Source organism: Sinohyriopsis cumingii, chromosome 2 (genome assembly GCF_028554795.1).
Source record: "Sinohyriopsis cumingii isolate HCF-2022 chromosome 2, ASM2855479v2, whole genome shotgun sequence".
Classification (NCBI taxonomy): domain Eukaryota; kingdom Metazoa; phylum Mollusca; class Bivalvia; order Unionida; family Unionidae; genus Sinohyriopsis; species Sinohyriopsis cumingii.
In genome coordinates, this window is record NC_142962.1 from 97,243,666 (window position 1) to 97,267,003 (window position 23,338).

Genomic DNA, 23,338 nt, shown 5'->3' on the forward strand with positions numbered 1-23,338 from the left:
AAAAGCAAAATGACGAGATGTTGAGAATAATATATGAAGGTTCCCAATCAATTGGGGATGTGAATGGTGTGTATAAATGGTAATTAGAATATAAAAGATAAATTAGGGTAATTAACAGTATACATGTTGGTTAAAAATACTCAAAGGAATAGGTTGCAGACTAGCTATTATTTTAGAATCAATTTTAACTTCCTTCAAGAAATCTGAATTATGACACATCTATTGTAATCCAAAAGCCCTTTCATGTGCTGAACATTTTAGTAATGATCACATGTAGATTCTACACTGAAGCAGTCTATCAGGAAGTGCTTCAAAGCAAAGGTTTCCTTGCAAGAAATGCCCTCAGGTGGATTTTCAGCCTTTAGGAGTGAGCTATAGAAGTATATCCAAACAATGACTACCTCATCTGTATGGTTGGTTCTGTACGATGGAGGCCATTCACCCAAGGAGGGTTTGACCAAATGGAGCTTGTTACTGACAGCATCATTCCATGATGCCTGCCACTTACTAAATAAGAAATGTTCAATGACAGGGTTAAAGTCAGTATATGGTACTTTATGGTACTTTAAAATCAGATGATTGTAGATATATGGCTATTCTGGCAGTGTAGTGCTCTTTCACTATCCAAGATTTTAAACTTGCATGCCAAGTCAAGTCATAAACATCAATGACAATAAGCATCTCAAAATAGCAAATCAAAAGAAAACCAGCATAAGATGAAATTAACAGCTTTTCTCAAGCTGAGATATGGATTAAACATCACTTACATAATTCTTGAAGTTAAATCAAGACTTGAGACTGGTCAATTTTAAGTCAGCCAAGTCACACCACTGAGTTCTAAAGTTGAAGTCCAGTCTAAGATTCTAATGGTGCAATCCTGACATTTTCAAGTAAAAGAAACTCACTTTCAAGTTTATTGGTATAAATTAATTAGCCACCGACCAGGGAAGTTACAGTAAGAAGCTTTTTATTTCATTGGGTGCTGTTTTGTTTTTTATTTAACACATTTTGCTGGGTGTTTTATGATTTAAATGGGTTTATCAGATCAAGGTTGCACAAGACATTTGATGGCAAATTTAATAATTTGCATTCAAGAATACGAAAACATAATTAAATGGCTTTCTTTCCCTAATATGATGCACAACAATTTCAGGGTAAACTAATCATATTTTTTACATAATTATTCAATAATGTAAAAATACATAAATACCAATGAATTTATTCATGTATCAATAGAAGCACCATGATATATTTATGTTGGTCAATTATGGATGCAATAGCCAAAAATGCCAATAAATCATAACTAAATATACACATATTCACACAAGAAGTTTCAAGATTTGTTCATTTTTTAACAGACTGGTATTCTTTTTCTGTCCTGAAGACATGTTTAATGAGTTTTTTATACTTTATATTCCCTATTGACTAATAATATAATTCACTACTAATCACAAAAGAGAATCAGCTGTCACTATTGCAATATTATAATGACTGGGTGAGTAGAGTCAATTTAGCTTACAACTGTCTTCAGATCTGTGTGAGGTACTGGCTGCTGAGCTACAGTTTTCTCAGATGGTTCCTTAGACTGACCTCTCTTTGCAGGCTCTCTAATTTTGAGAGAGGCTATAGCCTGGAAACAATGAATGATAGCTGAGAAAAAAGTGTAAATCATATAAAATTTCAATATTCTAAAAATGGATTCTGCTTCATATAGACGAGACTTGCTTTTTATCATCATTCAGCAAACAGAAATAAAAGTCCTTACAGGTATGAAATCTATTCAGCAAGGTAACTCTTCATTTCATTTCACAGTTTATATATAAATATTTTTTTTCTGTATGAGGCTGTTTTAAGAAAGAAAAAAATAAAATATGCAATTGTAGTTTAAATTTCTGTTAAAGATGTTATTGTATAATGAATAATGTTATAACTTGGAAGCTGGTATATCCAAAATCTAAACAGATTAGGTCTTGGCCTAGGAAATAAAAACAGAACAAATTTAACAATGTGAAAGTGGGTAAAACAAAAAACAAAAGTATCTAACAACGAACAATTAAAACCATCCTCCATGAAACTTTCAAAGATTCAAATCTCAAGCAACAATGTCAAGGTAATTTGTATGTGTTTTAAAAAATGTTCCCATTAAAACCATTTTAGACAATAAAGCCTTTAAAAACTGTTTTCTTTATTAGTATTTCCATATGATGTAATTAAATTGCTGCATAATGGACGACAGAATGTCAGTTTCAAAATGCCTATTTTTAAAAGACTCTTTAATTATAAAATAGTTTCACTCTACCTACAAACTGGGTTACGACTTTGAGCTTTGAAGTTGAAATGTTCACCATCTACTGTATAAGATGAATTAAAGCTTGGGGAAGGACCTTAAACCTAGATGCATACTATATGTACAACATGATGTAACAGGTCCACACTAATGCCTAGAGTTCATCTCACTGTTTCTGACAGCTTCCAAGTCCAAGGGTGAGACAAATAAATAAATAAATCAAAGGTAAAATGAAAAACATGACTGACAGATAGGACATGTAATTATATAGCTTCTGCCAGTTTTTTGAAAGGTTAAAGACCAAAAACAGTCTGCAAGAAAATCATAAAATATATGGTGAACTACCTTTATCAGAGTCAGAACTGCAAACATAGTTAATATTCAAACACATTTATAAAATTTCAAGATGTAAGAAAAATTCACATGCTAGAACTGTTTCATCTATGTCAATACATTAATGTGTTAGTCTGTATTTAAATATGATGACTACATGAAATCTTGGAGTAAAAAGCATGAACATTTAGAATTAAGAAACTGGAACATTTGCAAGCAAAAATGTGGTCTTGTATACAAAATATTACTACTTTATAGATTCCTCTCATAAAGATGGACAGAAAACAAGGAAAAGATGTGTAAGAAAAAGTCACTGCTTAATTAAGAGTTTTAAATATGATTATCAATGTGTCAATAAAAAAAATCAGGACTTAAAAATACACTTGCCCTACATCTGGGACAAGCTCAAATTTGACTTGGACAAGCTCAAGTTTGCACAGTACTTGCCCATGAGAAAGTAAACCAAACATAAAAAGAAGAAGAAAAACAAAAGGGGGGGGGGTCTCATGTTCAGTTTCTAATGTTTTATGTTCTGCAAGTTTTATACTCCACCACAATACATATATCAGCACCTTTATTTGGCGTTTTTATGTTCCATATTCTTCTATTACATAATTGCAGGCAGTTTCTTTCATCTATCAATCCTTTATTTCACATGATGCTGTATACTGTCGCAGTTCATCATTTTCATCTTGAAGTTCAAAAGGTTAATCTTGTACTTTCTTGCGTAGACATGATCATGTGAATATTTACTATTTAACCAATTTTATCCTGTTTACCAATTTCAACCTCAGTGCTTGATTCCTGAGAAGCAATTCTAAATACATTGTGGTAAAATGGAGCTTCATACAGCAGCAGCAGTAGAAATTGTGATGACCTTTACCATGCTTACTAATAATGTTGTAATATTGTTATTTCTTTTTTAAAGTATATAAAACTATGTATCTCTGAAAAGACAATAAAATTTGCAATATGGTGATATATGTTTTGTTATCATTTACCATTGTACATGCTCAGAACTGCATTTTGAAATATGACTTAAAGAAGAATTTTTTTAAAAAAAAAATTACCATGATGATCAGTGAATCTTTTGTTCATGATGAATGAAATGCTCTTAATAGTATGTGAATAAAATAAATTCTATTTCTAGTATTTTGGTCCAAATTTGAAGTTTCTAGAGCTGTTAGTTCAAAAGTTATAATAATTTTACTAAAATTGGACAACAAAACACCTGGAACAATTCGTTTACTGCACATTCTAGAACATGTACTTCAACATGCAGTTTCTCATGAAAACTTGTCACATCGGTTGCAGCCATGATTTAGATTGATAGAGTGCTCAACATCCAGAAGAAGCCGATGCATAACATTACTTTAAGTTACTTTGGGATGATTTAATCTGGAAAAATCATCTCGGATCCACTCCTCTTGAAAGCCTTCAAAGTTAGCTTCATTCTCCGAATCACTGTCAAAAAGTGCTTGAAGCCATGCATCATCTCTTTCATCAACTTGATTCAACTCTAACCCATCATTTAAGTCAATATTATCATTAGAATCATCCAAATCATCAACTTCAATGTTGCTACCCTTGCTATCAACATCCATTTTTACATCTAAGTTGTTATCCATCATTTTATCGATTGATTTTCAAGCCAACAATTTCTTTTCCAACCATTTTTTTATTTATTTCACTGTGCATGCATGCTTGGACCATTTCCTGAGTTCGTGAAGAAGTACACAAATATTTGTGATGTATAACACATGTTTCTTGAGACACATACGTAGTAGAGTATGACCATAGTCAAATTCAGGATAAAATGGGATAATATGACCACAGGCATATTCAGGGGAGAATGAGGTATTACGACCATAGTCGTATTCAGAATAAAATGGGTTAAAGCAAGTTTTGACACATAGGCGATCAACATTTTTGCATTTTAACTTACCAGGGTCATTTTAATCCAAATATTTGAATGTATACAAGATTCATTGACTTCCTTGTCCTAACTATACCAAAATGTGCAGAGCCTGCTTACTCTAAATAATCATCTTGTCAAAGGTTGTTTTGATGTGTGTTACTAATTACAAGGTGACATGGTAATAATTGTTAAAATCACAAATGAAATTTCTTTGACAGGTGAGTTTTTTAAAAAAAAGGCACTAATGATTACCAATATGGATCTTGTTAAAAGTATGATCAGTTTACAAAAAAAACAAGCACTCCCAAGTAGTTTTTATCATTTATTGTTTATATGATAATTACAGGACACCCATACATACTTACTGTTTGGCAAATAACTAAATTGAAAAAACTAAGTGTTCTCAATCTTCTCAAAAGACAGCTTGTCTGAGATTATTTTGATGCATGTCACCTTTCTCAAGATGACCAGATGATAACTGGTAAGAAAATGGATCAATTCCTTCAGTTGCAAGTACATGAATAAATAAATCATTACAAAAAGTATAGCTTTATTTAATTGTTACTGTGGTTGTAGTCACAAGTCTGCGAGCGTATCTAGGCAAAACACTAAAAAATATAATCAACCTGTTTCAAAGAAAAATAGCCAGTATGATACTCCTTTAGGTGAATGGAAACAACAAATTTATGACTGTACATAAAAAAGAGTCATCAACATGGAACTAAATGGAAAAACTTAACACCATCACTTAAGAATGAAACATAGATCACTGTGACCTATTTTACTGATAGTAAGTAAGGACCCTCTTAGATAAATATATCTCTCAAGTTTTATAACTGTATATACAACAGTGTCCATGAAACGGAGCTAAAGCAAAACCATAATGCAGCGGTCAGCAACCTATAGCATGCATGCCACAAGGGGCACTACAAGAGGTTTTATGTGGCATGCAGGGGCCCCGAGTGGCCGAGTGGTCTAAAGTGCTCTTCATTACGGATCACTGCCATCTCACCTCTGTCTGCAGCGGTTCAAGTCTAAGATTCAGCCAATGTGGGTATGTGAGAAAGCTTGCCAGTAGCTTCTCGTGGGTCGGTGGTTCTTTCCAGGGTTTTCCCGGGTTCTTCCTCCACCATTAATACTGGCTGCCATGCATAGCCTATTGTGTGCTGAAAAATGGCATTAAACCCCACAACAACAACAACATGTGGCATGCAAAGGGCAGCCAAAAATCTTGATTTTTTAACAGTGTTACTCTCTTACTGGTGGCACATACTCGTTCATTTTGTAATTAATCCAGAAAAATGTGGCACACTATGTAAAATAGGTTACTGACCCCTTCCATAATGCATTAACTGGCACAAGATAATTACGTTAATGTGACTTCTGCACAGTGAGTAGTACCTTCCAAGATGAATACAACCTACTAATTACACAACAGATGCAAGAACTGTTGGACAAATAATCTGTTAGACATATTTGTTTGAAATTTCTGTTTGTTTCCCAAAATAATGGACAGCATATCTGCATTATTAATAATAATTTAAAAGGTCTTAATATGAGAACACTTTCTGCAAACATTTGGTCTCGTGCTACTGAGTTTTGTTTAAAAGATATTTCAGGAAATTTCTAATGTCAACCATGCAGGATTGCTACTGAACATTATTTGTAAAAATTTTATTGGGATTTATGCCAGAATGTTTTCTGTCAATTTAGTAAAATACTGTTGAGCAGATGAATTATTTTTGTTCGCAATGGAGACCATATTTCAAATATGAAATAACTTATGCAAAGAAGCTCTCTTTCAACACTGGTCACATTCTGTTAAAATTGTTTTGGAAAAGAAGTCATGTGAAGTTTTCTTTTTCGTTTAAAATATTTTGGTAATGAAGTTATATTGGATGGGCAATCTATATCATTTGCAAAAATTTTAATCAGGTCAAATTCTACTAAGAAATTTTTGGGAAGTCATTTACAGGGTTTTGGCTACTTTTAGAAATGGCAGCCATATGTGAACACAAGTTATTATCATATACACAACTTTAAATGAATTTACGCAAGGATTATTTCAAATTCAGCTGAATTGCTTCTGAAACAAAGTCATGCAAAAATGTTAGTAATGGCTATCATACTGGATGGCAGATGTCATCATTTGCAAGACGTTTGAAGAATTTTATGCCAGAATGCTTTCTTTCAAAGTAAAATGTTGTAAAGTCTTTTAAGAGTTTTTCTATGTTTAGTAATGGCAGTCATAAAAGATGGATGTTCAAAATAATTTGTACAAAATTTAGTTTCTTGCTTGTGCCAGAATGGTTCCAGTTAAATCTAGGTAACAATGATCCAGTGAATTTTTAATAGAAGTTACAAATAGCAAATCATGACAACTGCACAACCAACGATGAATGATGCTCATCAGACGTAGTCTGAGGGTTATACCATAAGCCTACTTGGCTTTTGACCAGGTGAGCTAATAAAACATTTATAAGAAATACATGAAACTGTCAAGGAAAATATTTGAATATGGATACCATATTTACTGTACATATTGAGACACAATAAAAAACGTTTTTCTTGTCCCAGAACTTATGGTGAAACTTTTTTTTAACTTAGATCATATGTCCCAAGATTTAAAAAATGAAATAAATTTGTATTGCATATGTGCCCCCGGCCCAAACTCCACATTGCAATAAAATAAAATGCTTATTTGATAATAAAAAGAAAGAAACTAAAATTCTATTATTATCATTTATTCCTTTCTTTTCAACATGAGCATTAAAGAATAAAATATATCCAAGAAATCTGTATATGTAGCATAGGCTTCCATACTGTAGCGTGTATCGCTTATGTCTGAAAACACAAGCCATGTTTGGTTGTGCTCAAAGATTTGAATACGTTATCCAACTGAAAACTGGATCCAACAAAAATGCAAACAAGAGGGAAATAATAAACTGATATCTTGACAACTGCCATTCATGCATGACATGGTGTCAGGTGCAAAATAATCAAGATTGAATTACATACAGGTCTACTGTATAACAGTATCTTGCAAACAGACAATTAAGTTAAATCAAATATAGATAACATAGGATATCAATACAAAGGTTATATTATTGCAAAGCAAGCTGACAGCGGAAGCCAATTATGGATTTTTTAAGTGTGCTGAATTTTTTGTTTGTTTATTTGAATATACAAAGACAGCCGAGATATGGAAGCTAACTTTGATTCCTTTTCACCGCTATTCATGGGAATTTTAAAAATAAATTGAAACAATGGAACAATTTTTAAAGTGACACAATATAGTGCTTCGTGCACGGACATCGATGACCCAGCATCACCCAGAATATTTGGAGAAAATAAAATCATGTGATGAATTCGTGAAGGCCAGAAGAAAAGCAGATGATTTTGCAGACAATATGATCATTAACATGATAAATTCTAGTGTACTTTGATCGCATTCCTGGATGGACTGACGATAAGATGGGGGTCAAAAGTGTGAGAATTAGCAAGACTGGTGCAGTTTTAAAAAATCTGACTCTAGTCCTTGCAGTTTCCGCTTCAGGTCATGTGTTGCCTCTAACAATTTTCAGGCAAAAAAAATGTTCATGCACCAAAAGAATGGCTCATACGTGTGCAGGAGAAGGGTTGTGTTGATGAGATGCTGCTGCAGTTGATTAAAGAGTTTTATCTCAAGTACACAGTTTTATATTTTTTAAAATAAAATTTCAGTTGAAGTGAATTTTCTGACATGTAATTTTCAAATGATTTAAATGTGCCCCACAACTAAAAAGAAAAAGATGTATCCCAGAACATACAGTGCACAAAAAAATTACTTTTAAAATTATTTTACGCTGTCCCAACAAATACTGTGTCCCATCATATACGGTAAATATGATAAGTAAACACAAACCAATATATCACAAATCATGCATATATGTCCATCAGCTTGAAAAATGTTATAACTTGATCCTATTCCAATGTAAGAAGTTGGTTAGGATATCCATGGCTTAACATGCTAGTTAAAAACTGCTATGACTGGATCCAATTCCACTGCAAGAAGCTGGGTACGATACATGGCTTAACATGCTAGTTAAAAATGTTATAGCTGGATCCAATTCCACTGTAAGAAGCTGGGTACGATACATGGTTTAACATGCTAGTTAAAAATGTTATGGCTGGATCCAATTCCACTGTAAGAAGCTGGGTATGATACATGGTTTAACATGCTAGTTAAAAATGTTATAGCTGGATCCTATTCCACTGTAAGAAGTTGGGTACAATACCCATAGCTTAACATGCAGGTTAAACAACCTTAAGGAAAACTTGGCATGTAGGTGAATAGGTTGCCTGCAACAGCCATTATTTAAAAGAAAGCATGTTCATTTTTTAGCAAGCATCTTTAACTTTCTTAAGACATTTAACAGTTGACAATTTATCTGACATCTGATTTTATACTAATATACAATCAATAAATATAAGCACAAACCAAATATATTTTAAAATTTGCATTCAATTTTTTAATTGTTAAAATTATATCAAATTGACAAATCTTTTTGGACAGGGAAACTTTACAACAATACGGCTGTATATCTATTTTAGATAAAAGGAACACTTTTTCAAAAGCATTAATTGACAGGTTCAATCAACATCATAATAAATTAATTTTAACTCTGCCAATTATATTTGCTAGTGTGTTTACATTTAAGTCCTCAGGATGATCACTAAATTAAATGTATTTAACTGCTTTCCTAATGGAAGGGTCACTACTGAATTTGGAAAGAACATACGGAAGAACATTATGGCTTACATGTATTTTCTTACATATGTACCTCTAATCTATTTTGTGTGAAAACTTAAAGTGAGATTATCTACAAGGTTAATAATGCATTTGTAGTAGAAAGAATGGATGTTGTGCTATGTTCCTTTTGCATGCCATCTCAAAGAAATTTTTAAATTCAAGAGAATAAGAACTGTAAAAGGAACCTGGCCCTGACATAAACATTATTCCTTCTGATGAACTGTCTCCCAAATACACCCATGGAAATGGCTATATTAAACAGTAATGTCAATGATGTCATTATGCGATGGCATGCAAGAATGGATACCACAACCTTACCTCATGGTCAGATATAGGTTCATGAACAGTCAGTTTGGCAAGAAACTGGAACATTAACAGGTAATATAATTTGTCAAAATGTACATGTTGAATCAAACTAGTAACTCAGTGAAGATTTAAACAACAAAAAAATTTTGTGAAAATGATATAAAGCGATATGTTTGACAGGCTTAATAGTAGGAAAAATTACAAGAAATCAGGTAGGACTACTCTTGCTATACCTCACATTTCCATACCAATAACAAAGTTGAACTAATCCAACTGGAAAATCAACTGATTTTGTGACTTCCATTAAAATTTGACCACTTTTACAAAGTCAACAGTTACTGCACAGCCTGAAAATGATGTGATTATTACATTATTACATCATGGATATGATGTACCTTTTTCTAACGTCTATCGCAGCACTATGAACTCTGGATGAGATTCAAAGTAAAATTATATCATTCTGATATCTGTGTAATATTAAAAAAATGAAAAAGAAACAAACATTAAAACAAAATGAATTACATACCTGTGAAAGAAAATAAGAAAAGTAAATGACAAGAATATGAAATCTCTGGAAATTTTTAGTGACTTACAACATGCCATAAATTGGTAGCAATGACTTTCTATTCTGGAAACCAATATAAGTTCACTGTGTCAAAGTAAACAAATTAACTCAACAACATAGTCACTTATTGGTACAACTGATAAGAGGTCGATCTTAAACCTGTGCAAATTCGATACATTTTAAAATATTCATTCAAATATTATTTGTGGACAATTAGTGAGAGAGTCTTTTTCTCAATGGGGATAGATATTTGACTGAGAGTAGCACAAGAAAATGCACACTACCCATAAATAAGCAAGTTATAGTAGATTAGTATCATTAAAATATATCCAATTTTTGATTAAGTTAAATACTAAAGCATTTCATTAGCAATCATCTTTGAGAATGGACTCCAAATGCAAAGAGAACTGACCCAAATCTGCTGTCCCTTAATGCACCAGCAGATCAAGGTCCATGCTGTTACCTAAAAATCATTAAAAGAATGAACCCTATACCCTAATCTGCCAGCAGAGGATGTGACAGCAGATCTGGGTCTATATTGTCTGTACTTGTGAGGACATTAACACAGGTAAACACAAAAAGCAACTGTCAGATAAAACTGGTTGGATTTATCTGACTGGACTGTGTTCATAGCTCAGTACAAATTGTTCAGCATAGGCACAATGTTATCCCTTCCCTGTTAGGAGGGAATTGTACCTTACCCAACCATGCCCTCCACAGACAGTGAACACCCTCTCTTTGTGTATACCCTGCTTACCCTGGGGATAGCTATATTATAAATCTCCAGAGATTTAATACACACCAAACAATAACATTTTACATGTGCAGTTTGGGCATGAACTTCATATCATTAACCTCTATCTATTTTCACTTTAAATGCAAATGTTACAAAATGCCCCCTTTTGTTAAGAGGGTGCCAACAGTTGAGACTCTACCAAGCTTAAAATGCCCTGACATTCAGCCATCACCCTGCCCTGCCTAGCGCACTGGGGAAAACAATGAGGCATAAAAAGGGTATTTCCAAATGTTACACACATAGTATATTGGCTCTAATTAACTTGATTGCCAAGTATTTTGAGAAATACTGTGTTGCTTTAGCATTTTTACATTCTAAATCAAAAATGAACTTTAATACAATTAATCAGTTAGTACTAATGCAATACAAAACAAATATACTTTCAGATGATCTTCAAAATGTATATAAGAACTTACATCAAGTATTATGTCAAATGCACATTCTATATTATATATGACCTTTACTGTAAACCATACACTCATTTGCAGCTACTAAATTTTGTGATTTCCAGATGTAAAATCATTTCTTGGCTATAAAATTTGTAATTTTTAAGAGAAAAAAAATCGGCTTTTTTAACTTCACAAAAAGATTTTCCTTGTGAGTTCTGTATCAATAAATAGCACACAAATTAATGTAGGTTTACAATTTCATGGGTTAGTAAAAGTCAATACATACTCCTTGAGTAGAAATCTGAAATTTTTAAAAACATATTAAACTTAAAAGCATTACATTGAATGCTTTTCTTACATGAACTTCACATTCAGATGAATCCAAAATAAGTTTCTTTTTCATCTGTCCTTATATTTTTTCTAGATGTTCAGTATTTAAACAAAATTAGCTATTATTGAGAAACTCCAACATACCAAACCTTGATTATAAAAATATTTTCATACATGTCCAGTCAATATGTTCTCAAGATACAACCCCTGAATCAGGTAAGTATACCAGTGAAATTAAAATAGATTGCAAATTAAATGCAAAATGAATACAAATTAAAATGAAATGCATACTCTGTGTGTGTGTGTGTGTGTGTGTTTATGTATTGTTATGTATATTTAATTTGTATTGTTGGATAGTTTTTATTCTCCATTATTATGTGTTATGTACAACTGTATCTGGGACTTGCCCTTGTCTAAAATCAAGTTCATTGTGTACATGACAAGGGACACTGACATCACTTTTATTTTGGTAAATAAATAATACATACTTAATATTTCCCTATGATTGTGGGTTAAATATTAGGATCATTATCAATAAAATTACACATGCTTATTTTGGTATTCCCCCATGAATAATCTGTTGTACCTGATATTTCCTATTTTCATTATTATCATTTTAGTGACAGATTTATTTACAACTTAGAATTTTCTGGAAATGAACTTTGGTCCTACATCCTGGCTCTACTTCTTTGTTTTAGTTTTTTTAATATATAATCTTGTTTACTTGAAAAATTATTTGGATGGAAATAAACACAAAATGCTCTTTAATAATATTCCTGACAGAAACATTAACTTGGAATTAGAGTGAATTTGAACAATATTATTTTGATTCATCAAAAGACTGTTGGCACACCACCTCATCAGAGGTCACTAAAGGCAGATCAACACATTCAGTGATGGTTCTTATTTTGAACACCACTGGATTTTTATTCGAACTTTATTCATTAGGACTGGTGATGGAATATTTTGGACTATTTGGGATTTAATTTGCAATACTGTTCTTTTTAAATTTTCACTTTGTATTCTTCAGAAATAAATGAATTTGTTGAATTTTACAAAACTTGTTGTTTCTCACTCTTTGTACTTAGTTTAAGATCATAGAGTTTTAATAGTATGTACATGTATGTAAGTACTGTCATTTATAGGCAAGTCAGAACTATAATAGCTACACAGTGCCAATGAAAAGGTAAGTTCTCAAGGTTGCAAAAAATAACTTAGGAAGATAAAGCCACCCAAATTAGCATGAACACAAAATAATACAAGATAAAAAGATAAAGATGTTACAATTCTATAACAGGCATATAAAACAGAAGATAAAGATTAAAAACCTAAAATCCATCACATATACTGTAAAAAATCATTATCCCAAACAGTGGAAGTCAATACACTCAACAAGAATGTATTCCAACACTGTTAATGGATACTGGCAGTGTATGCACTTAAGAGTTATGCATAAGCAACAACATCTCTGTGATTTGTTTTGGACAAGGGATGTCACTCTTCAATGATGGTTTTGATGTCATAAAGCTCGTGAAGTTTTCATTCCATATATTTTGCCAAATACATGTATATTGAACATGTCAACTTGTCTACTGATTGAAGTCAGTATATTGAATCTTCTATTTAGAAATAGGCAACAGCAAGGCAGCTTGGGTATTTTATATGACCTATCACTGCCCTTAACACAAATCTGACTAGGCAGTCAGCAGTACCAAGTACTTTTTTCAGATTCTATGAGAACATTTTTTGTAATATTTGGAATATCAATGGGGTGTCAAATGTAAGGTTTGCAAGGCTTCAGTGTGGAATGTCAATATAAAACGACAATAAACTTCATGTTGTGAAATGTTTCAATGAAGATCAATAATGTGAGTATGGTGTTAAATTTTCTGGCTGTGATGGTGTCATGGATGTTGCAATGGCATCTGTAACCTTATTTCCATTTTATGAACCATCCATATATTGGGATGCTAGACCACAATGTGATGCTCTTATTTCACTGAATTCTGAAGACTTTTAAATAGGCAAAGATTAAGGGGGTGGGGGCTATATAAGGTGTTGATTTGGCAGCACAAAATTCTGCAGTATTGGCAAGAATGATATTTGATGCTATACAATCAGGATGAATTCAATGCAAATGAAATTATGAATTCTTAAGAAATTGGACAGTGCAAATATAAAATACAGACAGATGAAATGATACTTTAAAACAACAAACTTTGAATGAATTCATTATCAATTACTTTTAGCTGACACTAAATTTCCACAACTGAAAGCCCTTTCACATGATAATCCAGGATCATTTTCATTACAAAGACATATAATGGCCTGTGTGGCACAAAACACTGTGCTGTTCTTGCCCAAGCATCATAAAATATAACTGCTGTTTTTTTTGGATGTTATCATTTGCTATTTCATCAAATCATACTTTTAATAAAACAAGATATGAAAGTGCAACTTCTCTCACTTTATCACTCAAATATGGTAAATCCAACTTCAGCAAATCATTCCATTTTCTTGCAAATGCTTGAAATGTATAGGAAATGACATTATAATTATAAACACACTGAATGCATCTCTGTAACCATGAACAAAACAAATTGACATGATAGATGAAATGCAAATGTGTATAAAATGGAAATGAAACACAAATGAAATGCAAACAGAATACAAACAAAATGCAAATGGAAAGCAAACTTAGCTCAAATGCCTGTTTCAGTCTATAATTGTTAAGTGCAATACAAAATTTGTATGTCATGACCTTTGACCCTAAACTTGACATCAAGAGCTTAATAATCTCCAACAATATCAAGCAATGACCTTAGACTTCGCCCAAAAGTCAGTTAGATCTGGTCACCAAATTACTTATGCACTGCAAGAAACGTCTGTGCCACCATGCATGAAAGAAGCGTAATTATAAGATATTTGAAATAGCCACAACTGTCTCTTTTTCATGACAAAATGAGCACCATCTTCAATGAGAACCAGTCACTAATTTCTACGTTTTTTTTGTTAAAACCCCATGTTGATATGCATATCTGTTCATTACAAGCTGCCATATAAAGACTTCCAGAATGGCCATCAAAGCAGCCAGTCTGGAGGTTGGATCAGCATCATTTTAGTAAAAGTCTATTTTCATTTAGGACCAACTAGAGATAAAACAAGAATTCTTTAATTGAAAACCCCATGTTGAAATCAGTTCTGAAGATGTCACAATAACAAGATTTTCAAGACAGCCACCATCCATGACATACTAGAAGTCTGGTTGATACCTTTTCATTTAGGTTCAACAACATATAATAAAAGGTCTTTAAATGAACACGACATCTTGATATGACAAGTTCAGGAACAGTAACAACAACAAGATACTGGCAGTCAGATGGGTACCTTTTCTAATTATGACCAAGTACAGTGGAACCCCGCTATAACGTGGTAATTGGGGTTAAAAAAATTGGATCGTGTTAATAGTGGGGTCGCATTAATGCAGGATTTTACAGTATTTTACTTTTTTCAGAGGACAATGCATTGGGACATATATGTTTATTCTTGTCTAATGAATGTCATGAATAGGGTATCAACACCATTTACTATCATGCCGTTGTGACATGCAATTCATCCATAATGCATGTAATTCCATCTAAAAATTGCACACAGATTTAAAATATTTAATAATTTTGTCACAGATCATTGTGTCTGAATTCAAAGTCTAATATAGAGCATGAACAGAGTATTAACACCATTTACTTGCCGTCTGATATCATGCCATCATGGCATGCAGTTAATCCATAATACATGTAATTCCATTGCAAAAACTGCATACATATTTAACACATTAACCCCTGGTGACGAGTTTATGTGGCAAGAGGTAGTAACCTACTGCCGAGCTCTGTAGTGTCAAGGTTATGTAAGATACACTAAAGTGGGTGGTATTTTAGAAAGGTGTATAGCTGTAGCTCTACAATGATACCAAATAATCTGGAAGTTCTAGTTGCACTACAAAATACAGAGGGAAAAACCTCATTTTTTGGACCCAAATTTTTTCCACCAAAAATTCGCCCGTGGTCAGAATTCGATTTTGTGTCTGGATTTTAGACTTTTTGGTCTCAGATCTAAGGCACACCGGTATGAACTGCAAACAGACAGATGAACGTTTGCAAAAAGTTGGATAAGATGGGCATTTGGAATAAAGAGTGGACTCGATACGAAAATAATGGGTCCGTTATGCAAAAAAAAAATCCAACTTTTACCCTTCTGCTCATGCGCAAGCTAATTAGCCAATGAAAAACGATGTTTCTAACACAACTAGGCATTATATTATTGGAAAATCACCTGGAAGTTGCTTTCTTACGATTATTTCAGAAGTAGCTTTCAAAATGTGTTCTCTACTCGAATTTCAGGCAAAAACGACAAAAACCTCCAGGAGTTAATGTGTTAAACTATTCAGTAATTTTGTCACAGATCATTATGAGTCCGAATTCAATGGGAAAAATTAACAGCAAAATTAGGTTAAGAAAGACGAAGCACATGTACAGTTCATTACGTTCCAGGGTCTATGAACGGTGTCTGCACAAATTTCATACTTCTAAAATTTTATCATATGCATTTCTGTGTACCTTTATCCATTGATAATTTTCAATAATTAACACTTGTATGCCTATTCATTTGAATGACTACTGCAAGAATAATTAACAAACAACACATGGTTTCAGTGTGCATGTAATTTTTACCATAGATTTTGTGAATATAAAAATAAAACATGTAAAAAATACTTTTATATAGATTTTTAAGCTAAACGCATGTACAATTTCATACCCTTTCAGTTCCAGCTAATAAAGTGGACACTGTTTATTGGTCAACTGATTGCATCTAATAACACCGCCAAGCACAGCAAACATGTTAGCAACTTTTGTTTTTTGATGTTTATTAAACTGTGAGAATCTTTTATCAACCACTGCATTGTCTGTTGCTTGGTTGTGTATGCAATTAATGAAGAAACACATGTCAGCTATTATTTGAGCAATGATTGTATAGAGAAATAAGACAATCACAAAGACTTATTGGCTTAACTCATGGATCAGTAAAAAGTAACATTTCCGATAATGTTTATTTTGGCACAACATTTAAAAAACCTGGTGAAATTGTTAAATTTCAGAAGCCACACCACAGTCATATTACATTCGAATTCTTACGCAAACTCTTCCCCCAAATGATAATAAAAATGTTACACACTATTTCTCGTACTTAAAAAAAAATATTCAGGAACCACACTATGATCATATTATATTCGAATTCATACATGATCTCTTACCCAAAATGATAATACATTTTTTATACACTATTTCACGTACTTTAAAAAGAAATTTTTTTCATGTGTGAATGAGTGCATGAAATTTCAGGGGCCATGCCACAACCCCATTATATCCAAATTCACATTATCACAGGGTGCATTATAGCAGGGTCGCACTGTAGATATAATAAGAAGTCTTTCAGTGTAAATCACGTCATTATGGCTGTCTGTTTAGGATAAGAAACAACATGGTAGCCTTGCTGAAAGTTTTCATTTAGTACCAGCCAGATATCATAAGAAGTCTTTGAATGAAAACCCCATGTTAGCATAAAAGGTTCAGTTGTAGGTCAGATCAGAACCATTTTCATACTGGACCAATATAACATTATAACAAGTCTTTTAGTAAAGACATCATGTTAATTTGACCATTCATTCAGAAAAAGTTGCAATAAAATAAAACTGTCAAGCTGGCCATGATAGCAGCATAGTGGATGTCAGATTTGCACTATTTTCATTAAAGATCATCTAGACATCATAAGAAGTCTTTTAGTGAAAATCACACAATACAACCATCAGTTCAGGAGGTTTAGCAATACGATTTTCAGGACAGCCTCCCATGCTGGACATATTAGATTTCTGTGGGCAACCTTTTCATTCAGGACCAGCTACAACTTGGGATGAGTAGTGGGGAATAGTAGTTTTGGACTGCAGTTATTACACAAAAAAATACATGAAAAACAATTGTGAATACTAGAATGGAATTGCAATGAATGTCAAATAAGAACCAGAAATATTAAAAAATATATAGAAAACTTTTGCAGATCAGGTATGATTTGTATTTTCCTTATTCTCTGTAGTCGCCATACCAGAAATCCCTCGTTTTTTCATGAATTTTGTCCTATAGTATATAATAATTACGGTCCAGCTATTTTCCAGTACTGGATAAAATAAAGTTTCAAGGCAATATTCCCAGTAGTTTATAAGATGCAGTGATAATGGAGGTCATCGCATAAACTATTCTTGTGTATGACATGAGGAGCTAAAAACAGTTTCCAGTGTAAGAGAAATTGGCAACAGTGGCCCACTTTTATACGTGTCAATGCTTCTTCCTAAAATGAAAGCACTTCAAGTTTTGATACTTTTTATACAACAATGTCAACTGAGCTAACTGCAACACTTAATTGCAAGTGTGACAAGTAGCTCAATGTGATAAGCTTTTGTTTGCAGCGAGTTGTAGTAATAGTTCCACTATTTGCCCTTTAGAATTCCACCCATCCTAAATAGCACTGGAAAATCTGTACTAACTGCAAAAAATGGTAAACTTTTACAGGCTTATTTCTTTTAATAAAATTAAGCAAATTGCACAATTTGCACAATTTCAGTTAAATCCAATCACTATTTTTGGAGTTATCCAAATTCAAAATTATTAAAATATATTCTCTGTATTTTTGTCTACTTTATGAGACCTTGGCAGTTTTTGATTCCATATGCTTACTTGTACTATTAATACTTTGCAAACAAGTGGTCTGGTTAATGGTGCCAAGAAAGGTTTGCTGACATCATGATGGTGGAACTATTAATTACCCTTAAATCTCTCCAATATGACATCACATGGAAAATTTTGTAAGAAATGAAGGGTAACTGAAAAACAAACTGAAAAACAAACTTAAAGAAGAACATGTTAATGCCTAGAGTTAAGATAACAACTACAACAACAACAATAAATGCACCAGAAAAGTTATTACAATACATTGGCTTGCCTAAACTTGGGAAGAAAGCAAATAAATTGCCACTGGATACTTGATATTGAAATGGACAGTACATGTACATACCATATCCAACTTTTCCTGTTCCTTCTGTTTCTGACTCTCCAACTGTGAGACCTCAGCTTTGGACAAAGCAATGGTAGCTTGTAGGGCATCTTCTTCCTTCTGTGACTTTTTGGTTGACAGCTTTTGCTGAGCATTATACTCTCTCTTTGACTCCCTTTAGAAAACAAAACTTATTCAATACACAAAACAAACTTCAAACAAGAAAAAAAAGTACCACTGATGACATAAAATATAGCAGAATACTAACAAATACAAATTCTGTCTTTAAGTTGGGAAATTAATTCTGAGGAGAATATATTCAAAATTTATATGAACAAGAATTTTTTATTTTTTATGCCATATAGCTGTTAACTAATTTAATAGAAGTCCACTGAAGCAACTGATGCTCTATTGGTTAAAGAGAACTTCCAGGAATTCAAGATAAAATCATTTCTTCCTTTTAACTACTAAGTGTTGAAACCATTTCAAATTATCTACTGTGGTGGACATATTGGATGTCAGATTGGCACCACTTTCAATTAGGACTAAGCATGCATCATTACAAGTCTTTTGGTTAAAACCTGATGTCAGTATCGTATTCAGAAGAAGAAGAAAAAGAAGAAGAATAAGAAGGTCCAACATCTAAATTTTTATGACAGTCATCATGGCTGCCATATTAGATGATGGCACCATTTTCATTTATGACTAACCAGACATTGTAAGAATCCGTCAATAACAACATCAGTATGTCACAAACAGCTTAATCTCTTCCATAGATAAGGAGAGTTATATATGACAGTGACATAGGTCTCTAATTATCCATGAATAATCCAACACATACCAATTATCCTACATTATACTCTTTCACTGAACTGTGTAGCAAGTATCATATTAATACTGATGAAAGTTAAAAGTTATCGTGATTTTTTAAAACTTACTTATTATTTTCCTATGACATCCATCAATTAAATCTGATAATACGGCAATACTATCATGTTTTTCAGTCGTTATTTTCTTGTGCATAGAACTTGTGTACATTGGAGTGAGATATTTATATTAATGCATATAAATAACAGCACATGGCTTAAGACTCTCCTGGTGTAACACACACAACAAGAAACAATCATAACTGTTAAATTGTTGTTTGGTTTTTATTTGTTTATCACAAAAATGGATGAGAAAAAAATCTATGTTGGGGTTTGTACTGAGACAAGAAAATCCTATTCTCAGGTTACATTATTTGTAAAAATAATGTAACCCAATCGAATGGGATTTCCTTGTCTCAGTGGAAACCCCATCCTGGTTTAATTCAGTCTTGTGCATACTATAACTCATTGGATATTTGATGAGATAAACATCTTGACTAAATTCTAATAAAAATCTGATCAGAAATGGAGCTGTTAAAGTGTTAAGAAATATTGCAAATTTAATGCAGATTCATTTTATAAGTATGTGTGTATTAAGTATAATACAAAGTCTGATCAAGATCAGATCAGAAATACAATCTTTACAGTGGTAACAAGTTCAACCAGTCTGATGCAAGATCATCTCATTGATACAATTGATGATATAAGTCTGTATCTGAAATATGATAGAATCAAATTAGACATGGCTTCCAGAGTAGTGTCAAGCTCAGATAATCAGATGCAAGATAACCTCATTTAATCTCACTCATCACCAAACCCACTGAAGATCTTGATAATACAAACATACATTTCAGGTTTGATCAAAATTAGATCAAAAACATGGTCTCTGTAGTGGTAACAAACATATGATTGATGTATGATAATTAACAGACAAAAACAAATACAGGATCACACAATAAACTCACTTGGTCTTATGGCTAGGTGAGCTAAAAATAGAGCTACTTTTAAGTCAGTTAAATCACATCATCAACTTATAACATTAAAATGTATACAGTTTCAGGGCTCTGTGTCTAATAGTTTTGGTGTTTCTGTGCTAAAATCTATTCAGGACAAACATATCAAAATCCGGTAGCAGAACAATATACCCCCTTTTGCTATTTAACTGGAATAATTAAAAATGTGTGCCCAATTGATGTTTACTCTTCCAGAAAATAGGATCACAACTTACTCTAATACTTTTCTCATAATAGCCTCATCATCATCATCATCATCCCTTGGCTGTGATTTCTTTTGAGAAGGAGGTGATGATGGTGTTTCTGGAGTATTAGCATCCCTTAGACTATCTGGTAGGGACCCAGTAATCTTCAACATCAGCAGCAGAGCCTGTTGCTGTAGCTCAATATTTTTCTGTGTCATGAGATGCACAAATATTACATAATCATCCATGGCAAGCACCTGCTCAAACAGTCCCTGCAAAGAAAACAACAAATAACTGTTACATTCAGATCAGTCTATTTGTCATGTATCACAATGTAAATAACAATAACAGTTTTGTGACTTTATCAAGATAAATAGATTTAAGAAAACTGATTTCACATTACAGGAATGCAATATGCATATCACATATTGTAAAATTGTGTAGCAATTACGGAAACTTAATAATGCACACAGCTGTGACATTGCAAAAATACTGCTATTATTTTATGGTTGATTATCAGCTCTGTACAGTCATGTTTTATATTTTCCCTGTTATGCATAAAATGACAATGTCATAAAAAAACTAAAAAGGACTAACATAAAATTGGAATGATCTGTAATAAATGAAAAAGAATTAGAACAAGGTCTTTCCTCACAAAATGCAAATCCTCTTATAAACAAGAATGCATGGCGACTTGCTAACAATATGCATGCAGGATATGGGAGTTAGATGCCTTTCAAAACAACATGTCATAACACCTAAAACAGTCTAGTATATATTTTTGGGAGATTACATAGCTACAGGTGTTGTGGGGATTAGGTGGAGTCAAATAATTCTTAAATTTCATTTAACAAAATTTAGAGTTTTAAAAGTATGCATTTCTGTGTTTTCTTCAAGAATGAAAATTACATCTCCATTATTTGCTCCCATTTTTAGATAGCTGATTCCATGTAAAACTATCAAAGGATTAATTTTTAATTATTAACTTCCAGTGCATGCTTCCCAAAGAATTTCTCTTCTTAACTTCAAGTGTGTGGTGCCCAAAGAATTTCTGTCTATTTAAGTAAGAAAAGGAGTAAATTTTATTCTAAGATTTCACCTATACTGAAAACATGATTTGCAAAAAACATTATGGATTATTTTCTTTATTCACAATTCATTTGCAAGTTCATTACAATGCTTTCATAGTAGGCATTGTATAATTTAACAGGAATGGACAATGTATATTTGTTTAGGAATCAGGTAGGTTTTAATCTTGTATTACATCAATTAATAAACTTTGTGTTCCATCTTTTTTTCAGACTTTGAAATGCATTTTTCGACCATAAACAGGATAATGAATGTGCTTAAGAATATATTTATAATCTCTTAATGAAATTCGAAGGGCAAAGAAATTCTACTTGAAACAATGAAAATCAAGGAAATAAACAATGCCATGTAAATGTATTTACCTTTCATATTTTTTTGTAAATTTTTGTTCCTTTTATGATAATAACACATGATTTGTAAAAAGAAACCCTGGGATAACACTAATATTTTCCAGTGACAAAGATTTATATGTTATATTAGTTCTATGGGACTATGACTGACAGCTATTATGTAAATTGTATGTTGTACTAGACTTTGTCCAAAATTGAGTTCATTTATGCTTGATCCAAATTGATTTTTGTTATACTGTATTCTGTGTAAACAACTAACAAATCGCTAAATGATTCTCTATGTGTATGGGTTTAAAATCAGAATTATTCTTAGCAGGAGTAAATGTTTATTCGGGTCTAGGTTTTGGAATTTTCTGCATGATGTCATTACTTGTTCTACATATTTTACAAAACTTAGTTAAAAAATTATTCACAAGAACAACTAGTAATGCAATTTTGCATCCCAAGAAATTACATAATCCAGGTTATGGTTTTTATTTTGTAAACATCAGGATCATTCTAGAAGGTTAATTTCCATTAGGTAATAGTTTTTTTTATAGTAAATGCTAATTGTGACCTGAGGTCAAGAAGAGAACTATATAATCTTGTAGCTGAGAGGATTTTTCAGTTGTGCTTTAAGATCACACACTTTGAAGTTGTATTATATATTGTGTCCAGTATTTCATTTTTGGGCTGGAAAATTTATTTCTTCAAATTACTGAATTCAAGTGATTATTTTCTCTGGAAATACAAAAGTGCTCTAATAAAATTCATGGATAGAGACACTGCAATTCAAAGTGAATTCAAACCTGGAATTATCTTACTGTGAATCAACAAAAGTATGTTGACACATCAACACTCTATAAGCTACCACTGACACATCAACAATTTCAGCTTTTGGATTTATTCTGAACTTCTACTGAATTTTATTTGGGACTTTTTATTATTAGGACTTGTGTCTGTAATTCGTTGATTATTCTGGGATTTAATTCACAATACCATAAGTTCTTTTTTCTCATTTTCTCTTTGTATTCACTGGGAT

At 32.4% G+C, this 23,338-nt stretch overlaps 1 protein-coding gene across 2 annotated transcripts in view; it reads right to left on the minus strand.

The window, feature by feature from the left end:
* The window catches only part of LOC149805437 (uncharacterized), a 51,369-nt gene that overhangs the window by 14,349 nt on the left and 13,682 nt on the right, over positions 1–23,338 (minus strand). Inside the window, exons 4-7 of one of the 2 annotated variants that reach the window (XM_089950019.1) lie at positions 20,909–21,150; positions 18,836–18,989; positions 9,649–9,693; positions 1,520–1,630 (exon numbers count right to left, since the gene is read on the minus strand). In XM_089950019.1, coding sequence (XP_089806145.1) covers positions 1,520–1,630; positions 9,649–9,693; positions 18,836–18,989; positions 20,909–21,150 — 552 coding nt within the window. The remainder of the gene's footprint in view (positions 1–1,519; positions 1,631–9,648; positions 9,694–18,835; positions 18,990–20,908; positions 21,151–23,338) is intronic. The other variant, XM_089950020.1, reaches the window with a different exon arrangement.